General features: G+C 40.4%; 1 protein-coding gene across 1 annotated transcript in view; it reads right to left on the bottom strand.

The window, feature by feature from the left end:
* The window catches only part of p130CAS (Serine_rich_CAS and FAT-like_CAS_C domain-containing protein p130CAS), a 114,058-nt gene extending 88,790 nt beyond the window's left edge, over positions 1-25,268 (bottom strand). The window contains exon 1 of the mRNA XM_083143973.1: positions 24,992-25,268. Within this exon, the coding sequence (XP_083000099.1) occupies positions 24,992-25,021 (30 nt within the window). The 5' untranslated portion in view covers positions 25,022-25,268. The remainder of the gene's footprint in view (positions 1-24,991) is intronic.
* Positions 25,269-26,382: the final 1,114 nt, after the last annotated feature.

Here is a 26,382-nt window from a genome sequence, read left to right as displayed (position 1 = left end):
AAACATTTAGTTGAAACAAGCACGATGCAGATATTTACGCATTGAGTATAACAATATATACGTAATTGTATCTGGGCTGAAACTCCTTATTATGTAGATGTCACCCTTGTTTCAGGCACCTTTTCAAAGCCAGGAGTTGATTCATCTGTGTGTTACTTATCTGTGAGAAATATAATGTAGCTGGACAATTAAGAATTGAAGGAAACAATGTGTGCAAAAGAAATGCCCGTGGCAACGGTTGCTAAGGACGTGAGAAAAGGGCATTTTCACCCTTAAGGAAGGGCCGATTGAGAGATTTTTTAATTTTCTCGGCCTTTTGGGACGATTTCATGGGGGGTCGTAATCGGGCGTTTTTCGCCTCCGGGGCTTCCTTCATGGAGAACATTTATGTCAGTGAGTGAGTGAGTGAGTGGTGGGATTGGGGCTATATATATATTGGACACGGGGGTAGAAAAAACAAAAACTAATTCAGACGCCAGCCCCCTTTTTTCAGGAGCCGGTTTTTTCGTAACATTGAATTTATTAATTAATACAATATTGGATTAAAAGTTATTACTTGTTGCACCAGAGTGACCTTCCTAATAAACGCTCAACTGAATAACTATGCAATCGCCCGCATATTTTAAATCTCGGCTAGCAACACTGAAAAAAAAATAATGTTTATTATGCTCATTTAATGATACACGTGGTGCAGAAATCACACCAACATTAAAAGATAATGGAAATTTACATGGGCGAATATTGAAATATTAAAGAAAATCTCTTTTTTTTGCTGAATTTGAAAATTCACGCGTCTGTGTTTGATACAGCAAGGGGTTACGCCTCCCCGATGGCGCAGTGGTAGCGTCATCGCCTTATAATCAAGGGGTCCCGGGTTCGATACCGGGTGGAGGCACATTGTGGTTCGGATTCTACTTTAAACTGTAGGTCTAGTCCTGATTAGGCTTTCTGTGCACCAAGTGGACGTAAAGCAACCAAACAAACAAACCAGGAGGTTACTGGCGCAGTATTTACTTCTCACTGAATTGCACAGAAAGGTCGCGACGCGGACACGCAAGCTTTAACGGGGGAAAACGGTTGCACCCCTTTTTTGTAAATTAACAGGCAAACTTTAATGTCAACGCTAGAATATTGCAAAATTTACGGTAAGTCCCACCAGCGTGCCTGCAAACGTATTTACCCGTGGCCGTGCAGTCCAAAGCGCTGTGCTTTGGGCTCCGACTGCGGGACGGTATGGGTTCGAGTCCGCCTGGGTTCTGTCTCTGGGTTCTCGGACCGGTGGCAACCCACCATCGTGAGGAAATTGGGGAGCTACGAGTGAGTAGCGTAATCCGGTCTCGGAAATCTCCTATAACGGCTGGGGGTTCGACGTGCTGACCCTGCGTCCATTACTGGTTGAAGATCTCCACACCTCTGGGTAGGATTGTGGAGGGAGACTGGCAGTCGGGAGAGAGGCACAGGCCCTTTCGAGGGCTGTCGAGCCACCGGTTATTATTATTATTATTATATTGTTAAGTACATATGCTCACATGTTTCTGAAAAGAACCGCCAATGAATAGCTGGAAAATTGAATTAGCGCATGCTTAGCGAGTACTTAACATTTGTTTGGGAAGCCAGCATCTTTTTGTAGCGTAAACCGAGCCCGCAGAGTTGGCAGATCTTGCAAATTTTCTACTTTTTAGGAAATCCACAGTTCTCTTCCAAGTACACAAAATACTATAACGTTGTGCCAAAATTTCTAGGTACTCGTATGCTCTTCTTCGCGTCTCGATTATCATGAAGCGAGCTCTGCATATTCTCTACAAAACCGGGCCTGATTTATGGGGAGTTTTCCAGGTGATCTTCCAAGAACATCTTAGAGTGTTTTTTAATGAACATGGCAACCCTGCGCGAACATTACCTGCCGATTCTCCTCCAAATATGCATCCAGAGAAAGGACGACCAACGACCTGTTGAATATCGCGAGGTGAGGGTTCAAGGAGCCGGAAGCAGCGGCATTCCTCCTCCCGACGCAGGCGCCAATTCCACAAGGCGCCATCCGTCTTCTCCTTCGGATTGTTCCTCCTGAAGCGTCGAAAGATATAAAAAGTCAGCCAGCACAATGGAATTGTGGGCAGAGCGAAAAGGTTACGGACAATGCCTGCTGACCTCGCTTCATTTAACAATTCTAGTTTATGATGATATGTACAGCTTGGTAGCCAGTAGCACCCCTGCGAAGTTGACCCGACTCATTTTGATTTCGCGCAGTGTTTGCAACTTTCAGGAATTTCAACTGTGAGTAGCTACTTTTAAGAGCAAATAAGACAGTTACTTTTTGCAATAGAAGTAACGTTATCAACAAATTTGTAACTTGGGGGAAGAGCTAAATTTGGCAACACCTGTTTCCAACTCTGGATGCTAAGGTGAAAGGATTTTCGTGGAATCGGAAAAGAAGCTAGACTTAGTTGCAAAATTTCCAACAGAAGGTAACTGCAAGAGTAACTTACAGTTACTACTGAAGTTCCATTAACTTGTCTTTCCCTTTCCTTAGAAAAGAATAGAAGAAGAGAATAAATTGAAAAGGAGAGAAGATTTAATACCTACACAGCGGAAATAAGGTAAGATAATAGAGAATCGACTTTGAAGAGAGTAGGGAAGTGGAGTGAGGGAGATATAGACTATAAAAGGACAGGTTTAAAATGGATGAAGAGAACATTGTTTTTTTAAAAATATGACAATGCTGAAATTAAAATAGCCCACCCAAGAAGCATAAGATTTCACCATGAGGTGTGAATTTCCCAGAAACTGAAATAAGAAAAATTCACATTAAATGCATTAAATGTATTTCAGCGTGTAAATGTAACGAACGCAGTAAGATTGTACGAATTTAAGTGGACCCGTAAAATGTATAACAACGCATATTTTCCTGTTTCGATACATGCTTTTCACAAATGCAATTATAAATTTGTCTATATGGCAAGTTGATCTCTACAATATGATTACTGATCCACAAAAACTGGGAACTTAATTTTGAATTAGTTTGTACGAGTATCAAGGCAGATACATTAACCGTTCTTTTCTTGCTGGTTTAGTTTTTAATTCGGTGTATTTCGTTCAGATGGAGCGAGAGTATAATTTTCTCCTCAATCGACCGAATTAAGCCATCTGCCGAATGGTAATCTGTGGCGCAAAATTAATCGAAACGAGAACACGTTTCTCGTGGTTGATAACTCCTTTCCTAAAGATACAATCGTGCCGTTGTTCTTGCGAAATGTCCACTGCCTCGCGAAAGATAAGATTTGAATCCAGCAACAGCGCGAGTGGATTGTTTCGTTCCAATTATCGCAGAAGAGGACGGGTGTTTTTTTTTTCCTTTTTTTCGTTATGCCACCCAAAAGCGACAGAGATAATGAACGGTGCCAGAGATGAAATATTGCACCGTTCGCGAAAGTGGAAGAACGGGCCGGATCAGACCGCTTAATTCTGCCTTTCGCCGAAAGAGGTCACCTGGAGAACGAAAAGAGAGGAAATTATTCGACTCGGTGGTCGCAAATCGTCTCGTATCCATAGACTTCGTGAGACCGAGCGCTGGAAAGTGTTGCCTCAGAAAAGGTGGAGCAACACATTCGATCTCGCCATGGAAGTTCATGATTCGAGTCCTGGCCTAGATATCGGTGTTGTTTGTGAGTGTTTTTCATCAATTTCATTCAGTCATCATACATAAGTATCATCGCGATTAGCCAAAATTGGCAGAATATAACAAAAATACTTAACAAAGGCAAGACACTCGTCAATTTTTTGATATCTTAAAAACTTCTAGAACTTGGGCGAAGTGAAAAGCGTTGTCCAATTTTAAGGCTTCCAGGCGGCAATTGAAGACGTCACTCGGGTTACTGGATAGGTGAGCCAACACCAGACACTTCTTTGAAGATTGATATAATAACTTTTTCTGCTAAGTATATATATTTTTAGTTACAACAAACGTACAAGTCTTGTTTCTAATTTATGCACTTACCAGGTGAGTTTAATAGCGCATGGAAGAAATATTTTCCGGCGTACTTGGAAGAATAGTGATTATATTTAAAAAGAAAAAAAAAAGTCTAGATCCGTAGTTATATTGGAAACTAGAGAGATAAAGCTAGGACCAATATCTCAAGCCGATCCTCTTGAATTCCTCTCAAGTGAAGCATTCAACCGTGAAATGCGTTTAATTCCCACCTGACAACTGCTAACGTTGAAAAAGAGTCTACACATGTATTTTTTCCTATTCCATTACTTGTTCAAAACGTGCACGAACGTGATTTCGATTCGCTCCCGCGTTGGATTCCTAATGAACCGGTCCTATCTTCCCTGCATCAAGGTGTTCTCATGAATCATTCTATCGGGAAAAGGAAAAGAGCCCCCCCCCTCCCCCCGATGTATAACCTTGGTATCCCACTGGCCCCCAGGCAAGGACGCGGCCCTCGCCTATCCACCCAAATATGGAGCTATTCGCCCTCTTCTCTTCGCCCGATGCGAGATGCCCTCGCCAATCGCGCACGATGAGATTCCAGGAATCGACACCGGCGTCGCCACTTAACGCTTTCGGAAGTAGAGACCTCTAGTGCATTGGGATTCACGATTACTGTTCGGCAAATTATCCTATTTACATGAATTTTTCTCATCTGTCCCATTCCACGTATGTTGGTGCAGAGGTTGTTAACAGGTTGTTTGCACCACACTCTCTCTACAAGGTTTGGTTCGAGGCGATCGGTTTCGTATCATTTATAGTGCAAACTGCGCTTTGTGAAATCGAATCTAAAAAAATAGAACACAATATGCAAAAATAAATACAGATTCATGCAGTGCAAGGGTTAACAATTGCCTATTGTTGCTGTTTGCATGGGCATCCGGAAGGGGGGCAAGGGGGGCCATGTCCCGCCCGGAAAATAAAAGTCAACCAAAAATTATATATTTTTCACATATAATTTCTTTACAGCCACAATAATATGTGCTAATCATTGCATGAATATTATAAATTCAAATTTAAGCAATGTTTTTTGAGGGAACAACACTATTATTGAGGAAAATGGGCCTTGTTTGCCCCCCTGAAAAAAAACACCTTCCTTGCCCCTTCCTGGAAAAAATCCTGCGGACGTCCATGGCTGTTTGTAACAAATTATTTTTTATCAAAGAGCGTTTTGAAACCACTCCATCTAATACACAAATGTTAAACTAAGATCCGTGAGCGTCCGAAGATTCGGTCGACAATGCTCGTCAAGTGAGAAAGTAAGGAAAAGTAAGGCGATTTTCTGCACATGGTTTTAGAATCGGACCATAGTATCAATCCAAATATGTGTTTATTTAGTACTTTTTACATGTAAAATGTGATTTTATTTTTTAACTTAATGCAAGCCACCTAACCACACTAACTGAGCATTACAAGTGTTAGAAGGGCCTAAATTCTGATTTGGGCGCCGCAGAAAAATCTTGAAACACTAAAACTATTATTATTATAATGGCGCATGGAACAATTATGCCAGGAACCCCAGATTCAACTCTTGGGTAAGGCATGGGTGCGAAATCCCAAGGGGACAGGAGAGTTTCTTCTCCATAAAGATCTTGTTCTACATAAATTCCCTCACTAAAATCTTCCGGGAAGAGAGCTCAATGCTATAACATAACAACAAAGATAAGGAATTAGAGTTGATTTCAAATATACTTTACTCAGGATACTGTCAAACACAGCGAAGGCTAATGTCAATAAAGGCGTTGTCGCCTCTCTACCCATATCTCTGTCTCTCTCTCTGTCTGTCTCTCTTTCTGTATAGAGTACATTAAAAAATTTACCCAAATTGGACTGATAAGGAGAAATTTCCTTTTACGTCAACAGCATTATATGCAGAATAAAAGTAAAACACAAAAATGATACAATGAAAAGCTCATTCACTAATAGGGATATAAACCAAAAATTAAACCAATGAAAAATAACCATTATTCAATTAATAAACTATGCATTTCGTATTATTACCTAAGAGCAATAAGCAGAACGTGGTCAAGAATTATGGGAACCTAATAAATGATTCTAACGTTTTAACGTTTTTGGCTTTTGGTTATTGCAATTTAAACCAATTCGAGAAGGAATTTAATTGCCTCATGTATGTACACTCACAGGCAATAAAAATGGGACACCTATATCCTGAAGTATTCGCTTCCCTGCAAGGCTTTAGTGGATTTTAACAGCAACTACTGCCACCGGCCTTGAGTTAGGCAACACACATAACACCTTGCCGGGAAGTGAGTATTTCAGGATCTAGGTGTCCCATTTTTATTGTTCGTGACTGTACATTAAAACATATTCATATTTAAAATTTTCATATTATAAACAATATAATATTGTTGAGCTGCAGTAGCTCAGTGTTGGCCTCCGTGGCGGAGTGATCAGCGCAGCGCGCTACGAAGCCAGATATCCCGGGTTCGAATCCCGGTTAGGACATGGATGTTTGTGTTTGTCGGGGGATACTACCGCATAGGGTTATTTATTTATCCCAATCTTGTATTAGACAGGAAAATAATGATTTGTAACTATAGTGTAAAATGTAACTAATTTTAAATGTGACTCCGAAAACTATGGGCTCGACACTAATCTAGGTCATTTGTGGCATTTTATTTTTCACCCCCTCTCACCCCCTCCCCCATGCCGATAGGTGATAAACTTGAAGTTGAACCGCATTGGGAGTGTCACGAAAACTATGGATTCCAAACTAATATCGGTCGTTTTCGCAACACAGCCTGAATGTTAGACAACCCGAGAAACACTATCGTTGTGCTGGATTGCATAGTCACGGATGTCTGACTGTGCGGAATTTATTATCGGTCGTTTTGGATTATTTTTACACGCCACCCATTCCCACCCCACCCCTAGGGGTGCCAGGGGTGTCTTACCCCCACAGTATTGCTTTCCATATTGGAAGTGATACGTGTACCAAGTTTGGTTGAAATTGCTCCAGGCGTTCGAGAGTTATGCCGGAACAAACATACACACACACACACACACACACACGCACAGCCACACAAATACATCCATTTTTTATATATAGATAAAAAAAAAGTCGTTTAAGGTGCCTGACTAACGTGCGAGCGATCCGGGTTCGATCCTTGGCGGGGGAACCGGTACTTTTTCCACCTGTTGAAGGAGCTTCGGCGCCCACTCAGCGTCGTATAAAGTGGGTACCTGGAGGAAACTCTGTGGGGTAAAGGAGGCCAGGGGCGTGGTGCTGATCACATCATCCCCACCTTCGGCCGTTATCAAGAAAGTGTGGGGCCCTAACTGCACACTCCCTATAGGCCTTCTTGGCGTGATGCAAGGCACAAGGGAGCACTTTACTTTTTTTTACTTTTATAAACAATATACAGTAACATATAATAATTCATACACACATACATGTAGTGCATATAAATAGGCATATATGTGTTAAAGGGCAGGCATCCTTTCCCCACCAATGTTTAACGATTTCGCACCCTGTTTTGGATGTAGGCCCTACTGTGTATTGGCTACTTTCATCATGCATCCACAGCGTCACGGTTAACCTTGAAAGATAGAAAAGCTATGTGAAATAATGAAAATAGTACTTTTCATTATCATTGTAGTAATAATGTAAAGAGCGCCACAGAGCTTCAATTAGAGACGGGGGGACCCATCAGTTTGAATTAACTTAGAGTTACAGATTTGGAAAAAACAACAGCGTAAAAAGAACATGGCGGATCGTGACTCGTACCTCTGTTTCGCTGGGCACCTCGGGAAGCGGTCGCGCGGGCGGGGGCGTCAGAAGCTTTTGGGGGTATTCCACCCTCTGCACCACCTCTTCGACCACTACACTCGCGCGGTTGGCCTTCCTGCTCCTCTTCACCTGCGACGCCAGGTGATCCAGCGCCTTCCACTTCTTCTTCACCAGACTCCACATCGCGAGGTGATGGAAGTTTTTCGCACTCGGGAACGAAAGCAGATTACCTGCTATCAGGCAAGGCTTTCGGAGATAGCGAGGCTGATAAGGAAGCTATATCAACAGTAGCAGGGAGATAGAAATATTGCTGGGAGGCAAGGACCTGCGCCCTGGATTTTCTAAAGGGGGCGGGGGTACGTATACCTTTTAGTAGTCACCACTCATTTACCATCTTGTCCTGCCTCTGATGTTCTTTTTTTAGGAGTACTGAGCCAAAAAGGGTTATGATCCCACCCCACCCCTTGAGTACGCCACTGTCGCGCCTCAAATGGTGTGCTGCAGTCAGGGACTGTACATTTGTATTTGGGGGGTGTAATTATAAATTTGTAAGTAACTGATTACATATAATGCAGTTAAAGTGTCAGTTAGAAATTCCAAATGCAGCAGTAGCGGCTTCTGCCTATTCGCACCTGCACACCCAAATAAATCTGTAATGCAAAACATTATTATTATACTTACTGATTGAACTCTATCTCCTTCGAAACATCAAGTGTTCCCACGCCGCTCCACCAAGAGAAAAGGTTGGAGAAGCATGCGATCAGTGCTATCAACCCGCGTAGACCGAGCCGCGCTTGGGGCTTGAACGCAATGTTAGTTTCGCTCCCTATGACGCTGTTGAAGCAGTCGCGTAGAGGACGCTGATTGGGTCTTTTGGCTTGAGCGCCGTGTGAGGGGAGGTTGCTTCATTTCCGAAAGCTGTGAACGCAGCGATCTGTGTGCGAGCAAATGTAGTGCTGCAAACCCATTCCATTAGAGATCGTGTGACAGAGTCGAGCCATCACTGAAAATTTAGGGATTTTTTTTTTTAGAAAAGGGAAATTTCGATGGTATATTGTCCCTCCAATTGCGTCCCGTGCATGATAGGGGAAGAAAAGGGTGAAGGTGAGGAGGGCAACTGAAAGCTAGACGGGTGTTTTAAACAAGCCTGATATTGCCTTTGCTTAGTGCATCTTGGCCAAACTAAACTGTCTGTGGCGCAGTAGCCGAAATATCAACCCACGCGGAGGGAGCGTACATCAATCAGCCAGCTGTTTTGCATTGTGTGCTTCTGTTACTGAGTTGCAAAATTGTTTAGCGCTGTCAAAAGCTCGTACCTGTTTCAGTGCAAACTGTTTGATTTCATGATGAATAGGGAAACTGTACATATAGCGAAAGCAGACTTAATATTTAACGTTGTTGAATTTTTGGAGGGAAGTTAGCTACAAAGCCTGTAGCAACTACAGCAATATACAGATACGGCGAAAGGGAAGGAAAAATTCTGAAGTACGAAGCAGGGCAGTGTGAACTGAGTGAGTACTGTAATTTTCTTTAAGATTTATTATTCTCTTGATTTCGCTTGATTTGCTTGGTTCGATCAGTCTGTCATTAGAAATAAATGACAGCCAGATAGATTACAATTGATTTTCTTCATGTGGTAGTTGGATCGGCTTCTTTGGTGTACGCCAATGTTATTATTCTCCTTGTTCATTAATATCAGCGGAGCGGAGGAGGAAGTTTTTATGTTATATTTAGCAAATAGACAATAGTATTGATATTGTAGATCGGTATTTCTAGGTATTCAGTGATTTTGTCAGATTATCAAATGCCGAATTACATATTGCACAATAACATCGCTCTTCTCGTGATTGGTTGGATAATTTCCGAAATATTTGAAATTTGTAAAAAAATCCGTTTTAAAAAAAATCATGAAATATAACTATCATAGCCTCATTTTCAGTGAAAGTTGATCAAAACTTGGGTTGCCAATATATTAAGCATCAATATGTGCTCAAAAACAGGTGCTAGTATTTGACAGGGGTGACGCGAGACTAAAGTGCACACCTATAGAGCCAGACCACGAGCCGCCACTGAACTGTAGTACTTTTAAAAGTAGCTGCAACTGTCACAAAGATTTACTTTTGTGCATTATAAGTAACGTTATCAACAGTTACTTTCACGACACTTAAATTGTTAGCTCGAAAATTTGCAACGTGGAGAACAGCTAATTTAGCAACACTGTTTCCAACTACGTGTCTTCTCTTGATGCCAAGGTGGAAGAATTGTAATGGAATCGCCTAAGGCAAGGAAACTAGACTTTGTTACATGCTAAATTTAGAACATCCACGCTTTCTTGCAAATCGTTATTTCTATTTGTATTTGACAACTTCGTTCCAGCTTTTCTTGTAATAAATGTCGACAATATTCATTAGAGGAGAAGGTCTAAATATGGGCAAAGGTTTAAATATGGGTTTTGGAGTTATCAGCGCCGCTGGGTGCTGCAGCCTGGCAGAGGCTATGGGAACTGGTTATCTGTCAAGGACAAAGGTTGCGGCGCCAATTCGCAAGAGAAAGTGGTGGTTAGTTTCGGCCATGGACGTTGTTAGTAGAATTGCGACCTCCGAAAACTTTTTGCAGGTATGTTTTAACTCAGCGTTTTCTGAATTCTGATCTGCTTTGTATATGTTATAATATTTGTGGTAAATAAAACAAATGTGGGCTTTTATAATGGCATGATTTGTTTGTGAAATATGTACCACAGAGAGCGAAAATAAATTGAAGAAGAAAAATAGCGTGATGGTCTAAATATGGGCTATGACAAGAGGTCCAATGCTGAGATCACATTTTCAACAAATATTTGGATGTTTTTCTTAATTTCGATTTTTCCTATTCCGCGTGATTTTCAAAACAACAGATTATTCATAAAAATGAATTTTATAATGTTTTAGCGATAAATGACTGTTTTTTTTTAAATTTTAATTGCTTTTTGTGATATTGTCACTAGTAGCCCATATTTAGACCACAATTTTGAAATACGTCATTTTACAATTTTTTGGAAATTGCCTTTTTTTTAAAAAATGGAGACCTATACTTTAGCATGCTATTACATTTAAGTATATTTCATAGATATGCATTTTAAAGGCAGGTGCTTGATATATTATATTTTTTCCTCCGAAAATGACAAAATAAAAAGGGGCCCATGTTTAGACCTTTTTCTCTATTAGGGCTACGATTTTCATGACTTAGCATGTTTTTTTGATAAGGGTGATGTGTTCCCTAAATATATAGAAATTCATATTGTGGAGAAAGTAATTGAATTAAGATGCTTTTTAAGGGCATATTTGGCCATTTATACGTAATAAAGCATATTTTGATGGATTTTCGGTTATATTCAGCATATTTTCGCTTTTTCAAGAAATATACAGTCATTTTCGAAGTGGATTCGTTTTTACTCTCATCTTCACTCGAGGTTTTTTTTTTTTTGTTTTGGACTGCAGCAAAATCTTTTTAATTTTTATTTGAAAATTTACAGAAAGTATTTATTGTGCATTGTAACTCAAGACCTATACAGTGAACTAAAAATAGTGAAAATATCTCAGCATTTAAGTATTGATGTTTGAAACAGTCCAGTTATAATTTTGTAAAATTTTAGGCCATAAGAGCATATTTTATTTTGCATATTTTGGTGATTTTAAGCTCATAAAAATCCTAGCCCTATTCATTATATTTCCAGCAGAAAGTAACTGTAATAGTAACTTACAGTTAGGTTTTGTTTGAACCAAGTAAATGCAACTCTAACTCAGTTACTTTAAAAAGTAACTTTCCGAACACTGAGAATCAGACATCCTTGTTGTGTTCACAGAAGATTGCTACAAGGGCGTTCGCAGATTCAATATCAAATTTTTACATCAACAGTTTTTTTTAATTGGTTCTTGCTAAATTACGCAAGAATGTCTGCATTCTTATGCGAACTTCTATCTTTGCAGCTTATCAAGTGGATGATTTCTTTATCGTGTTATCTTTCCTTGTTTCTACGTCATCAGCAAACAAGATGGGATTATTTCAATGCGTTCTCCCGCGTCTTCCCAGATAAATAAAACAAGGAAAACACTTCCGATTTGTTTTGGTTCAAGGATTCTTTCACGAAACAGCTAAATAGATCAATGAACTTATTGCAGGAAGTTGGGTAGCAGCAAACACTTGGAACTGCACTTACGCCTTCAACGGACACTTGTGTCACGTGATGACGCATTTGATTCCCAGATGGGTTGGATGTGCGGTTACGTCTGAGCAGACCCGTAGCTAGAATTGATCTCCATGGAGGGCTCATGCGTTAACCAAGCCTATTTTTCAAAAGTTTAAAAGTCTTAAATGAAGGTAAATTATGTGTGTGGGGGGAGGGGGTCATTTAGTTACATAAAGTTTATAAATATCACACAAATACTACATTTTTCTATATCTTTTAAATTATCACTTGAAGTGTTGTGATACCTTACTACACACTCCATATTACGTTTGATGGTAGATATTTATATCACACAAGAGAATAGGACACAAGAAAATATGGACAATATTCAATCATAGTGCCTACCTTACATACCCAGTCCCCAGCCAAAACAATAAAACTGCCCTTTGTTCCCAAAACTTGGGAGCACCTTTGACGTAGATGCGGGGGGAATTTTCATAATGACATCAAAGTCACAGATTTCTGTATAAATGGGAGGTTGCAACAGGAGAACGAAGGTACAGATAAAGAAGCTCCCCTGTGAAGGAACTTTCTGAAGTCTAGAGAAGAGAATCTCTTAAATACTTGCCGCTACTAGACTTCTTATAAATAAGATGAACGAATGCAATAGCTGCTGTTCATGCTCCCTGAATTTATCCTTCACCAAAGTTGTGAGCAAAATAATATCTGCTGTCTACATATTCACTCTTCACTGCAAACAAATTACCCAGATTAGTTTTACCTAATATCAAGGGGGCTGCCCTCAGTGCCAGGGGGCTGAACCCCCCTGGCCCCTGTCTGGCTACGGTCCTGCGTCTGAGGACTGACGGAGTCCTGGGATTGACCCAGTGGTTCGTATCTACTCTCACTGAGGTCCTGAATTTGTGTCCCGGATTGGGCATGGATGTTTGTGAGTGTCCATTCATCAATTTCATGATATCATCACTCATTCCCATCTTCGCAAATTATTCAAAAGTGGCACGAAAAGCGAAGTAAAATAAAGCAAATCAATCAATCATTCACGGAGAGATCCCATCTCAATTAACCTTCACCCGGGGCGCCAAACCGGAACGTCCTCATTGATTAGTGCCAAACTCTTATTTCTGATTTCATATTTGTTTCTTTACTCGAGTTTATTTGTAACTCTATTTTAAGAATAGACCTACAGTTTTAAGTGGGATCCGAACCACTATCTGCCTCCACCGGGTGCGTGGCTATTTGTTTTAAAAGAGTTGGATTTATGGCTGACAATAAATAAGTGAAGTTATTGCTGCATAACATAATAAGTATATCGCAAAGTCATGTAGCAATTTAAGTTAAAAATTACAGTTATTTTTATGTGATTATGTATGTATTAAATAAAACAGTAACAGTTAAAGTATTTTTAAAGTAAGGCAATTATTTTTCGTCATTAAAATCGTAAATATAAAACATGATCATGTTTCTTATTGAAGGAAGGTGGAAAGCAGGAGGACCAGTGTCGAGGGTGGGGGGTAAAATTTTGTCTTGAGCCACCCCTGACCTTCAGAGCCCCTCCGATTGTGTATTGGCTTGTAATCAAAGGATCTCGGGTTGGATCGCGTTACACGCATTCACAGTAGCTTTGATGGAAGATAGGAAAAACAGAGAGAGAGAGAGAGGGAGAGAGAGAATAGCTTTTGACGTACGATGAGAGAAATAGGAATAGGGGTGGAAGAGAGAGAGAGAGAGATATATATAAAATGTACCAAAGAAATAAATATCTTAGGTTCAAGTAAGATAACAGAGGCGAAGATATAGTACAGGCAATGCAAGCACTGCTTGCATAATTCGAATATCATTTAATGTACTTAATGTTCTAACCGTATTTAGTTTCCATCGCACTCGATTTCGCGAAAAAATGCGGCCGCAAACTCCCCCAGCAGCTCTGTAGCAAGCACCAGCCTCAATGCTTGCAGCCGTTCTGCGGGAAAATAAGGCCTCCGAAGGAGTCACATGGCGAAGCGTGAAATTCTGGTGGAACCCGTCCACAAAGCTTCTACAAAAAGCTGTGCTTTCCGAGCTTGCGTGATTCCCGAAAATAGCCGAGTTCAACCGAAAGCAGAAGGATTCATCTATGGGTACGTTGCCAGCAAGAACTAGTAACGAATATTTGTCTTCATGAACACGTAAACAAGATCGCAAATATAATAATAATTGTTAGTCATAAAATAACTAAAAGAAGTTATTATCACTGTTCTAAATTCCATATATATCATATTATATTACAAATTATTTTAGATTTCGCGAAATGTAAAACGCGTAAAAAAAGTTGACATTGGGAGTTGGGGCAGTGGAATTTCTGCACCCCCGTGAAGAGTTTTCTTAGGGAGGGAGGGAAGATTGGACGGACCTTGGTCCTGCACCCTGCTTCCTGGTCGGTCCAGCTCAAATTACGCCAGAAGTGTTGACCGCTACCAGTGTTTGCAACTGCCAAATTATTTACGCAGTAATTCAAGTGAGCTCTTTCACAAATTTTACAATCAATAAATTGACTGCTTTTGAATAAAACTTGGGGTGAAAATAAAGCTATCTGAGAAAGAACTATCTACTGATATTTGTACATGGCATAGAAGTAAATCGTATACATTCTGCATATTATGAGCACAAGGATATGTTTTAATGATTGATTGATTGATTTGTTGTTTTAAGTCCACTTTATGCACAGTAAGGCTAATCGGGACTGAACCTACAGTTTAAAATGGGATCTGAAACACTTGTGCCTCCACCGGGTATCGAACCCGGAACCCCTTGATTACAAGGCGACGACACTACCACTGCGCCATCGGGGAGGCCCAAATATGTTTTAAGTTCTATTATTATGACGCAAGTGGTGTTCCCAGGGTCTTTTTACGGTCCCCATTTTGTCATCTTTTCCTTCCTTTGACGTTTTTTCTTAGATATACTGGGCCAAAAGGGGGTTATGTCTACCATCCACCCCCCCCCCCTTCGCCCCGGGCACGCCATTGAATGACACTTTATTACTTAAATATTAATGTACATACTCGTTCTGCTGAAATGATTCTGATTCCTCCGCGTAATTTTTATCTCCAAACTGATATATCTTTCCTTTGTGACGGATAAAATTAAGGAAATAGGTTGGTATCACTTTCTGTTCTTTCAGAGATTTTCAAAGTGATCTTGTGTGGATGCTTGCATTTGCAGTTGTGGAAAGCGCGTGGGATAGTGTGAGTGTTTGTTGCTTCGTGTTTTGTGCTGTGAATTTATCGGAATGAACGCGTATTTAGGAACGGTTGATGTGAAGTGCGGGTGTATTATTGAGCAATTGAAAATTGCTTCGTTTAGCTCGAGAGAGATAAGTGTTAAAATGAAAATCGTGGAAGGGGGGTCGATCAACACCAAGAGTTTGAAATTTATTGTGGTGAGTACATCGTCTATGCATGTGTTTCTTTGCTTTGAAATGAATTTTTTATTGTTTGTGTTTAACTTTTTATTTAGTGTTTAAGTTACTCCAATGCGGTTTTTAGGGTGCCCAAAAATACTAAATTACATCATGCAGCGTAAAATAAACAAATGATTCCCATTTTTTTAAATCTAAATCGGTTTGGTCACCGTTTGACCATATTAAATAATAATGAACAAATAAAGGTACTAATAAGTAAGTAAGAAATTCCGTCTCCCTTTAGTCGTATGCGGAAAGTTCGCATATGCAAAACGTTTAATATCATATGAATAACGTTACCTGGATTTTTTTTAAAAAGTAAATGTGACGTTTGCGGATCATATGGTTTATTTTTAGTACAGTCACTTTATTACGATATTTTGACAAATCCAGCGACTGGGTAAATGAGGCTATAAACCTTGAATCTTTCCCCTCGGCATGTCGTTGTACTACATGTTTTGTTGTACTGAAACATTGCTTGCCTCCTTCGTAAGACTACGCTTCGCTACTGTAAGATAACAAGACGTATTTTTATATAAAATAAGAAAGGGAGAGAAGGCAACAGAGGTAGAAACATCTTTGTTTCACGTAAGATACGAAAGATAGAAAGAAGGGACGAGACGTAAGAGAGAGAAAGAAAGAGTTGGAAAATGAGCTTTGTTTTGACGTATGGAGAAAGTGTGTGTGTGAGAGAAAGATTTCGTTTGAAGAAAGATAGGAGAAAATGAAAGAGAGAATAGCAGAACAATAGGAAGAAAGAAAAATAAAATATAGGTAGAGACAGCTGCTATGGCCACCATACCACAGCCTACCTGACCTCAAAATATCTCGTCCACAAAGAAAATATTCCCTCTCAATGCCACTGTTGCATAGCTGCCATTCGAACACTGGCTCTGTGCATGAGTAAACTTCGTCAAGGAAACTTCCTCAAACTTTAAAATTCGTGGGGTGCTTGAGTAAAGCCTCAATCACACGGAACTGGATTTCTAGTATAGGAATGCCCTAGTTGGCGCTGAACTAACTTTCTAGGTAGCAATCATGGCCGCCTGGCTGACTGCTTGACTGGTTTGGAGGAATAGGACATGTTCTAATTGCTACTTGCTTTCCTCGACTGGATTCTGTGGGAACAGCCAATCAGAGCAAAGTTTCGCCATGTGAAGATAATCTGTGAATGCAAAGGAGCGCTTTTGTCTGTGATTTCCGAGTGTTACTCTAGCAATGTATAACGTATACAGTATGAAAGGCGCGTTGAGTTACACCATCTATGCTGAGTACACGGTGTTTACATTTGACTCAACTAAAATATTCTTCCATACGTGTACAGTAAACGTTGTAAAGTATGTATTTAAGCAGTGCCATTGCTTTTGTACCTAATAACGTTTTATAGGAAACGTTATTCCTCTCGGTTGAATAGTTATCGGCTTTTAAAAATGTGAAGTGATACATTGTTTACATCTCACGCGGCCGCCATTACAACTTCCCTCGAATGGGAACAAAAGTCTATCGACAAGTACGCTGATAAGTATCGTGTGAGGCGAAAACTAGCAAATTGGTAGCCAGTCCAGCGCCAACTAGGGCATACCTACTGGAAATCCAGTTCCGTGTGATGCGGGCTTTATTCAGCGTTCGTATTTGCTGTAATGCAGTCATTTACACCTTGCAGCATTATCGAATTACAACTAACGACCGTATCGAGTTACAAAAACAACATCGAATCCCCATCTTCCATGATCGAACATGCATATTTGCGTACCAGTTACCGCACCTCCTTGTGACTTTTTGCCTCCATAAATAACCGAAGCTGTTAGCCTCTTTGTGCGAGGGGAACCTGTCTTTGAGATGCGGCTTCTTTGCTCTGCAATCATTGCTTACAAATTACACACGTGATTCCGTCCGTTTGTTGGGCCGAACGCTCGAGCCATCGGAAATTGAAAATTGAACGTCAAAATGCTTTTTTGTTTGCTTTTTCGCCCTCGGCAGCCGCTGCCTGCTCGACAGGGCGTTCACCTCACGGGCAATGCAAAGGAAAGCGCATTAGCAATGAGAGAACGGTACTCGAAGTGATTGTGGCTCCCGGCTGCTGTAGCGTGTGAACGATATCTCGGGGGACCGGATTTAAAGCATTGAGAGGCAATGTGGAAATGCCATCTCCTCGGGGGAATAAAGAATCACTCAGTAATTGTTCCCATGGGCGACGCCAGAAATTTTAGTAATAGACATAACAGCCTAACAATAATAATGTTATAATAATAATTAAAATTTCATAGCACACTAATTTTATTCCAAAATCATTATTATTAATAATATCAACTGGTGACAGCCACCAGTCACCTTCAAAATGTTGAATCAGTTCAAAAACGTTTTATCAGGTTATTATGCACAAAGTTTAAAAAAAAATATTATGGCCAACATTACTCTCAATGGTTAACACAATTGAACATATCTACCTTAGAAGAAAGAAGAAAAATGAAACGGATAAATTTTGTAGAAATGATCTTAACTTTCCAGATTGACAGTGAATATTTTTTTGAATAATATAGCTTATAAAATTTGCAGATATTCCTAGAGGTTTATCTCAGTTCTTACATGTCTAAATAAGGCCAGAGGTTTCTTGTTGAAACCTTCAATTTGAATTTATGATGATGCATTAGATTGTAGGATCCACTCTATTATTTTATAATTATGTATTCAATTCTGTAATTTTGTATAACCAATTTTGACATAGTGATGTACCTGGTTGTCAAATCGTGCTCATCACTTAAATAATAATACGCGTAATAATAATTATTATTATTGCTGTTGTTATATCCTTCAGGAGACTTACTCAATCCAGTAGATGAGTGAATGTTCAATATTCAGCACAATATTTTTTTAAACGTTTCATGCAGTGTGTACTGAAATGCACAGTTATTATACTTTGTTATTAGATTTTAGATACCTTCAAGAAAAAAGCTTTAGAAGTTAGATGGAAAGTTGAGTGATTAAGTCACATAAAACTTAATTTTGAAATCTGTGGAACCAGTTATAATTTAAATAAAAAAACAGCCTGGTGCATGTATTGTAACCACAATTTTTTAATCTAACGCACTTTTCCTTTGGTTACTCTGTTCGAATACTAACTAATTGAACTTTATTTCTGTTGATAACAATAAAAATAACAAATGTTCTGTTATTTTGTAACTTCAATAAACACTGGATCAGTACGATCCACCCAGTGGTGGATCCACGGGGAGGGCCCCTCCCAACTGCCATATTTTTGGAAATATTATTATGCCTAATTTTTTGAGGGGCCTCCCCCATGGCGCAGTGGTAGCGTCGTCGCCTTGTAATCAAGGGGTCCCGGGTTCGATACCCGATGGAGGCACAAGTGGTTCGGATCCCACTTTAAACTGTAGGTCCAGTCCCGATTAGCCTTACTGTGCATAAAGTGGACTTAAAACAACAACTCAAACTCAAACCTAATTTTTTGAAGACTCGACTCTTTTTTTATCACCAAGTTTAACAAGTTTGAATATTTTTTTAAAAGTTTGATTTAAGCCCTCTTTTTGCTATACTCTGTCCGGGGAATCTCTGGCGCAAGGGAACGATAACAAGTCTCTGCGCAAGTTGTGAGTAGAGAGGGCTCAACCAATGGACGCCTGAGAGGGAACGGGATTGAGTGGAGGAGAGAAAGCCACTGCAGTTACCAGAAATTAGCAGCATCGTGTACTTCTTCGCTCCGCCCACTAGCTTTCTCCCCTTCTCTCCTGTTATGCCCGGCATTGCTGCAGAGATTCCTGAGATAGAATATGGAGTTCAAATTTGAGTCCGAATCACTCTGCAGATGCCTCAAAAGGGGATCGAACCTGACACCACTGCAGAAATGGCTTTTTGTTTCTTTGTTTATTAATTTTACACCTCATAGCTGATCGTTCAGTTTTCCGTGGCAATGGGAGCAATTATAATAATAACGACGCACAGTACTAACCAGTGGCGTACTCAAGGGGGGGGTTACCGGGTTTAAACCCTCCCTTGAGCTTTTGAAATATTATGGAAAATGTTGTAGAAAAAATTAAAAATGGCTAATTTATCACAGTCAAAGATCTGCGACAGTAATAATAATAATAATTTGAATTATTATTCCCATGCAGCATGAAGAAAAACACAACATTCGAAACACAATCTAATCGGACGCAAAGTTCAATTTTGCAATTTTTTTGCAAAGTCGCGCAGTGACTCTCGCGAGAATTGTAAGAATTCCTTGCTTCGTCGCAGTGTGCCGACCTTATTGCAAACGTTCTTCCCGGTACTGATTTCACATCCCCTTGTGAACTCTCAAGTTATGCATAATTAAATAATGTTGAAGAAGTGCTTTGTGAATCACCTAGAAGTGATAAATGTGTTGGAATGTCTATAAACTTACTTTTCAACGAAAACATAGACTCAGTGGAATTTAGCAACACGTATTCTCGCGCTTCATCATCATCCTGGGGGAGTTCCATAAATGTAAATTTCCCCGTGCATATAGCACCGTGCCATGAAGGCACACGTAGTGGTGTGGTGGGCCCCAAAGATTCTCGATCTCGAACTATTTTTGCAGGTGATGTGATCAGCACCATGCTCCGGCAGCCTTCATCCCCCAGGGTTGCATTGGTACCCATTGCTATGAAGCTGGGTGCGGAGACAAGGCTGGATAAATTCCAACCAATTCCGGGAATCGAACCCGGATATCCCACGAAGTTGTCAAACTAGACCAGCGTGGCTCCTTGAATGAGTTTCATATTTCGATTATTTCAATAAATCCAATATATTTGCTTGTTTTTATGGATTTTCTTCACACTTAAAATGTCTCACTTATCATATACAAATAACCGTTGACTAGACAATTATTTTGTAAAAAGAAACAAAAGAAATGTAATTTTGTTCTATTTCTTTCATAAATAGCAGCTGCATTAGTAGTAATTATTATTAGTAATTAAACTAATTAATTAATTAATTATAAGAATTATTAATTAATTATTATTATTTAATAATTAATTAATTAATTAAAGTATAATAAAACAATGGTAATGTGAATTTGTAGAAAGTTTTCGAAATAACACCCCCCTTGATGAAATCCTACGTACGCTACTGGTACTAACCGTCTATTCCAGTCCATGCCCTCTATTTGTGCCCCCAAAAAGATAAGACTGAAATTCGCTCCTCCCAACTGTAATTTCTGGATCCGCCACTGGATCCACCTCCCGACGCTTATAATTCTTCCGATACTTACCAAACAGCATTATGCACAACCACTATGCACTACGTTATGGTGCGGACTGCGCCATCCATTTGGGGGGGGGGGGTATTTTCCTTACAATAATATAAAATTCAACATGTATATATTTTTCTAAAATATATGTAAGGAAAAATTTATACCTTGGCACCATGTTGCAATAGGCGCTGTGAGGCGGGGGAATCAGGATGTAGATTCGTGTAGCTGGTTCAAGTCACTTGTCACTTGTCACTTGTTCCTTCGCTTTTCTTCCACTTTTGGCTAATCTCGAAGTTGAGGATGATTCGATGAGACTGATGAAAGGACACCCATGCCAAGGCCGGGATTCGAACCCGTAACCCTGGCATCGTAGCGTGCTGTGCTAACCACTCCGCCACGAAGGCCGGCTATGATGAGATGGTAGTAGACACTGGCGTACGTAGGATTTCTTTTCGTGAGTGGCTGGAATTGTAAAGGCAGATAGACCTAGTACTATGCATAGTCTTGTTCTAGGGGGACGGGATACACTATGAAATATTTAGCATATTTGGAGTTTTTCATGCTATAAACATTGTATTCGAAGACAAGAATGGTAATCATTTGTTTGCATTTACACCTTTCTTTTTGTTTTTTAAGTTCTAAACTGATTTTCAATTGAAAATGTTGATTTTTCTAAAAATTTCGGGAATGGCAGTAGCTCCATCAGCTCCCTCCTGTGTTCGCCAGTGGTGCCAGACACGCTGTCGTAATTAAATCGTGCGCCATTGCCTTGGTGAGGGCACCGCTGCTTTCAGTACACATTATATGGAGAAAAGTTCACTAAATGTGTGAAAAATGCTATTTTTTTATAGTGTGCGCAAGTTAACGTTGTGTAACAACAGACGATATACCGTTTACGTCACATGTTACTCGATTACTGTAACATGTAATAGATCCTTTCTAAATACAGTACTTGAGTTCTTGAACTCCCCAAAACAAGAATGGATAAGTGTTTCTCCGTTAATTACCATAGAAAATGATGTAGTTCCACGCCACTCAGCATTCTAATTGGCCAGAAAACCAGATGCCAGAAGTTGCCGCCTTTTACTGCGACCGACCTCCTACGAGTTTGGTGCTCGAAGGACTACAGACGTCTTGTTAGGAGCCAGCGACTTTTCATTTGGGGAAGAGGAAACGTAAAAACAATGCACGCGGATGTAAAAAACAAGGTAAGAATGGAAATCTAGAGTCAACGCACGTAAGACGAATTTACGAAGACGGGAGGGAAAATATATACACAGAAGGAACGGCTACCGATTTGAATAACCCAATCCTAAAATGGAATCGAAGCGAGTTTGACTTCTCCGCGGCGGCCAGAGAGGTAAGAAAAAGTGCTAGACGCTCTCTGGCGTAAATGTCGACGAAGAAGCTGGCTGTTGTTTTACGCCGCAGCGGAGGAGCGGGAATGGGAAGTTATTGTTGCGTAAATAAAACGACCAGGAGAGAATTGTGGTGATAAAATATGGCGATGAAGACCTTCACCAAGCATAGTGTCACGATTTCTCTGGCATTTTTATAACTGGCAAGAGGTTTCTTTATATGCATCGGTCTTTCGAGATAAGGTTGTGTTTTTCGGATGAAAAAAAAAGTATTTCTCGTAAAAAATGTCCATGATCATTTTCATTAATTTTCTCTTGCATCCTACCTGTTTTTAAGGAATGAATTTTTATGTATTCTGGTGCAGAGGTTGTAAGCAGCTTGTCTGGCGTTTTCTTTCAATTCTTGAAGCTCATAGCTACAATTTGGTTGGTAATACTTATACATCCCACGGTACACTAAGATTTATTATCACTCAAGGGGGATACATACAGATGAATAAATAAGGTGTTACGTCAGCCCCGAAGGTTTCATTTTGTGAGAAAGATTGAGGCTACTTTACACACGAGATCATTGTCGTTTTAAAGAAATTTTGGGTGTTCGTCATTTCTTGTTGAATGTGTCGATTTTGGTTTCCTTAGGCGAACTTTTAATCTTCCCAGCTGTTTGTGATCCCTGTTCGGAGATGACGGCAGTGTTTTGTCAAATGTTTTTGGCTCTCTGCGAAGAGCTGGGCTCTTCCGCTCTCTGTGAGGAAGCTTTTAGTGTGTTGTGTTTGTCTTGTGCAAGTCCGCTTACAACCTTCCACTTTTAACTTTTCTCAAGGGTCTTTTTACACCCCTTGCTTTAAATTTTTAAGTAAGAATTTTAGATAAGGGGAGATTTCCCCGTATACATAGAAGGGTGCTAAATGGCAATATGTGCCGACGCGCCCAACAATTTTAATCAAATCAATCAATCAATCAAGAATAAGTAACTGACTTTAACAGTCTTTTATTTATTTATTTGAGAAATCCTGAATACAGATATCAAGAGAGAGAAAAATAGAAATTAACAAATGAGAGGCACGCACACATACACAAACCAAACACACACACACACACACACACACACACACACACACATATATATATATATATTTATATATTATATATTATATTTATATATATATATATATAACAAGAATAAAACAATAACTAGAGTATAACAAATATTAATTACTCTTGAGCTGCTTCATGCACGCCTTTCTGAAAGCCTGCTTAGATGGAGAATTAACAGTATACCTGTCCTCTATTAAATCAGTGAGCTGTCGAAAGGTCCTGTCATTATATACACGAACATCAAATTCAAGGCTGCTTATGCAATGTGCTACATTATCACGGTCAATGTTTGTGCCTGTACGTGGCTCAAACTGCTTATTTCAAATATCTCATGGTTAAAAATGATAGCTATTCCTCTTTGGGGGTGATTCATGTTGTAATACAAAGCATCTCTTTCCACTGGCAGACTTGCAAACTGTTGTCTTGATCCAGGGATTTATTTCCAAAAGTGTCTCCAACATCCTGCAGTCAATTAATGTTCTGTCCGTGCCACTGGCAAAATATATCTTTCATCAGAACCTTTGTTCGTTTTTTCCTGATGCTTTACACAGTACAAATTGCTGTGTTGAATTATGAATATATCCCACAAGAGAAGTTATCTTCTTTTTAGAAATCGGTCCCATGTGTGTCAACTATCGGGACCGAAGAGGAGTTGTGCGTTTTTGAAGATTAAGGATTCTGCAATATGATCCATAATTCGGAGTAATGTAATCTGTAACTTTAGGATAAATGTGGGTCAGGATTCGAACACCGATCCTTTGCTATGCCCCCACACCAATTTCCATTGGCAACGGCACTGGTTGCAGAGAACGGCTTTGCAAAACATCCACCAGTAAGGAACTGTTCTGGATGCTTTTGAGATAAGACCGTCGGGGGCTTTTACGTAAACGATTATGCTTCGACAAGCGTGGCCTTTCGCCCCGGGAGAATAATTCTCCCCTGTTTGTGGCCGGAGCAGTTGTCTCCCGCCGGCATGTCAAGGTGTGTGTCGGCGGCGGCTCCCAAAGGATTCCTCCTCGTTTATAATGCGGGAACGTCACCCTCGGAAATGTCGCCGCTTTTTCTTCAGGTAACGACAACATGCTGTGCCCGCAGCATGTAAACTTGGAAGTGATTCACTGTCGTTTTGTCTTCCACTTTCTTTTCCTTTTTTTATCGTTTGTAAACAAACCAGCCGCAGAGGGAGGGGATGATGGAAGGGTCTCGTGGCGCCAGCGTTGCGGAGCGGAAATGACTGATGTAACCGTTGGCATTATTTTACACTGCTTTTTACGGCTTCACCAAGATTTGATTTGATTTGATTTGATTTTTTTTATTTTGTTTATTTCTGCCACTTTTGGATAATCGCGTCGCGAAGATGAGGATGACTAATGATATGATGAGGAACAGCCATGTGCCCGGGATTCGAACCCGGGACTCCTAGCGCCGTAGCGTTTTCTCATTTTGCATGATCTAGCAGAAGACGGAAGGGCCGATCCGATCCAGTGATTTATCCACCACACACCCCTAACGCCCTCCCCAAAATTTCAACACCCCTTTAAAATTTTCATAAAGAGCCAATTTATGGTCATTTTGACTGCAAATTAACCCTTACGCCCCTGCCAGGAGAAATGCCAAGATTGCATGCAGGATTTTTTTCTCAAGGGGGGCAGAGTAAAATTTTATATATATTGGTGAAAGCATCCTCACATGGCAGTTAATTGCTCTAACAGCCTGAAAATCAAAGATAACAACGTGATTTGTAATAAAATATCGATGCAATTTCACCATTCGAATGACATGAACGTTTCTCGGTTATCTCGGGGGGGAGGGCAAACGCCCCCATGGCCCCCTTCTGCGGGCGTCTTTTGGTTTGGCGGAATTTGTCTTCGGAGAGAAACATAGACAAAAAAAAAGTTCGAGAGGAGATCAGGAAGAATAAAGAAGAGAACTACTTACCACCCCTTCCCATCTGTCACTGTTCCTCATCTTCTTCGGTTACCTTTGCAGCTGGAAACACTGATAACTACTCATAGCAGATAACTTTGCAAGCGAAACTCTTTTGAGAAAACTATTCCCAAATTGGAGCCAACGAAATCACTCGATGCCTTCCGCAACTTCCCACTTGATCACCGCACCGACTTGAAACGTAGAAACATTCGCGTGCTGAGACGTTAACTGGACCGGCTCCACAATCTTCTGGGAACCAGTTTTTTCCCAGTCCGCGCGGTCCTCGTTCAAGGCGAATGCTGTTTCACCTTCGAACGTGAGTCCGCATCTCCTTCCTACTGCCTGACCACGCCGTGTCCTCCCACAAACGAATCCGTGGATCGGTCACTTCTCGGATTTGCCCGCGCGGTGCTGACGTACGGACGAGCGCGCTTCGAAGCAAAAAAGGCTGCGGACCTCCCCCTCGAACCAGCTGCCGCAACATGTGCGTACACTTGTGTGTGCGGTTGGTGCCTGCCTGCAACGAGATGATGACGCGTGCATCTTTGAAGAAATCGCATCGGGAATCTTTTGAGTCATCTTAGCAACTGGCGCTGTTCTCGTTTCGTCCAAGGAAAAAGCAGCCTCCCGCAAGCTCTCCCGTGGTGGGTCATGACGAGAGATGGATTGCTCGTTGAAAGCTCGGATGAGTACCCCCTTCCTCAGAGATTTATCCCGGATTTTCGTCTTGGGAAGGTGTACGATTATTTTACGAGGTGTTGGACCAGAAAAGCCATTTCCGAAATTTCATTTCCTTCCGAAAAATCACTAACTAACTAACGAACTCTCTAGCCTTCTTAAACCCGAAGGTTCATGGCTGCAGCAACACAGGCCTTCCATCTGTCCCTATCTTGAGCAAGATCTATATACTCTTTTCCATCCCTACCGATTTCCCTTAGGTCCATCTCGACGTTGTCCCTCCATCTTCGTCTTGGCCTTCCTACTGGTCTCTTACCATCAGGTTTCCCAACAAGAATCCTGAAAACTCCTCTTTCCTCTCCCATTCGTGCCACATGGCCTGCCCACCTAAGTCTTCTAGATTTAATTATTCTAATAATGTCTGGACATGAATACAAATTATGTAGTTCTAAATTATGTAACCTTCTCCACTCACCTGTCTCCTCATCCCTTTTAGGTCCAAATATTTTCCTAAGGATCTTATTTTCAAATACTCTCAATTTATGTTCCTCTTTCAATGTAAGGGACCAAGTTTCACACCCATATAATACTACAGGCAAAATTACGGTTTTGTATATTTTAACTTTTAGATTCTTAGATATTAAACGAGAAGACAAAAGTTTATGAAGAGAGAAGTAACATGCATTTCCTGAATTAAGCCTACTTTTTATTTCCTCTTTAAT

The sequence above is a fragment of the Lepisma saccharinum genome, chromosome 22 (assembly GCF_977018435.1).
Source record: "Lepisma saccharinum chromosome 22, izLepSacc3.1, whole genome shotgun sequence".
NCBI classification, from domain to species: domain Eukaryota; kingdom Metazoa; phylum Arthropoda; class Insecta; order Zygentoma; family Lepismatidae; genus Lepisma; species Lepisma saccharinum.
Note: the sequence above shows the minus strand (reverse complement) of the source record. Positions and strands in the feature narration are given on the sequence as shown.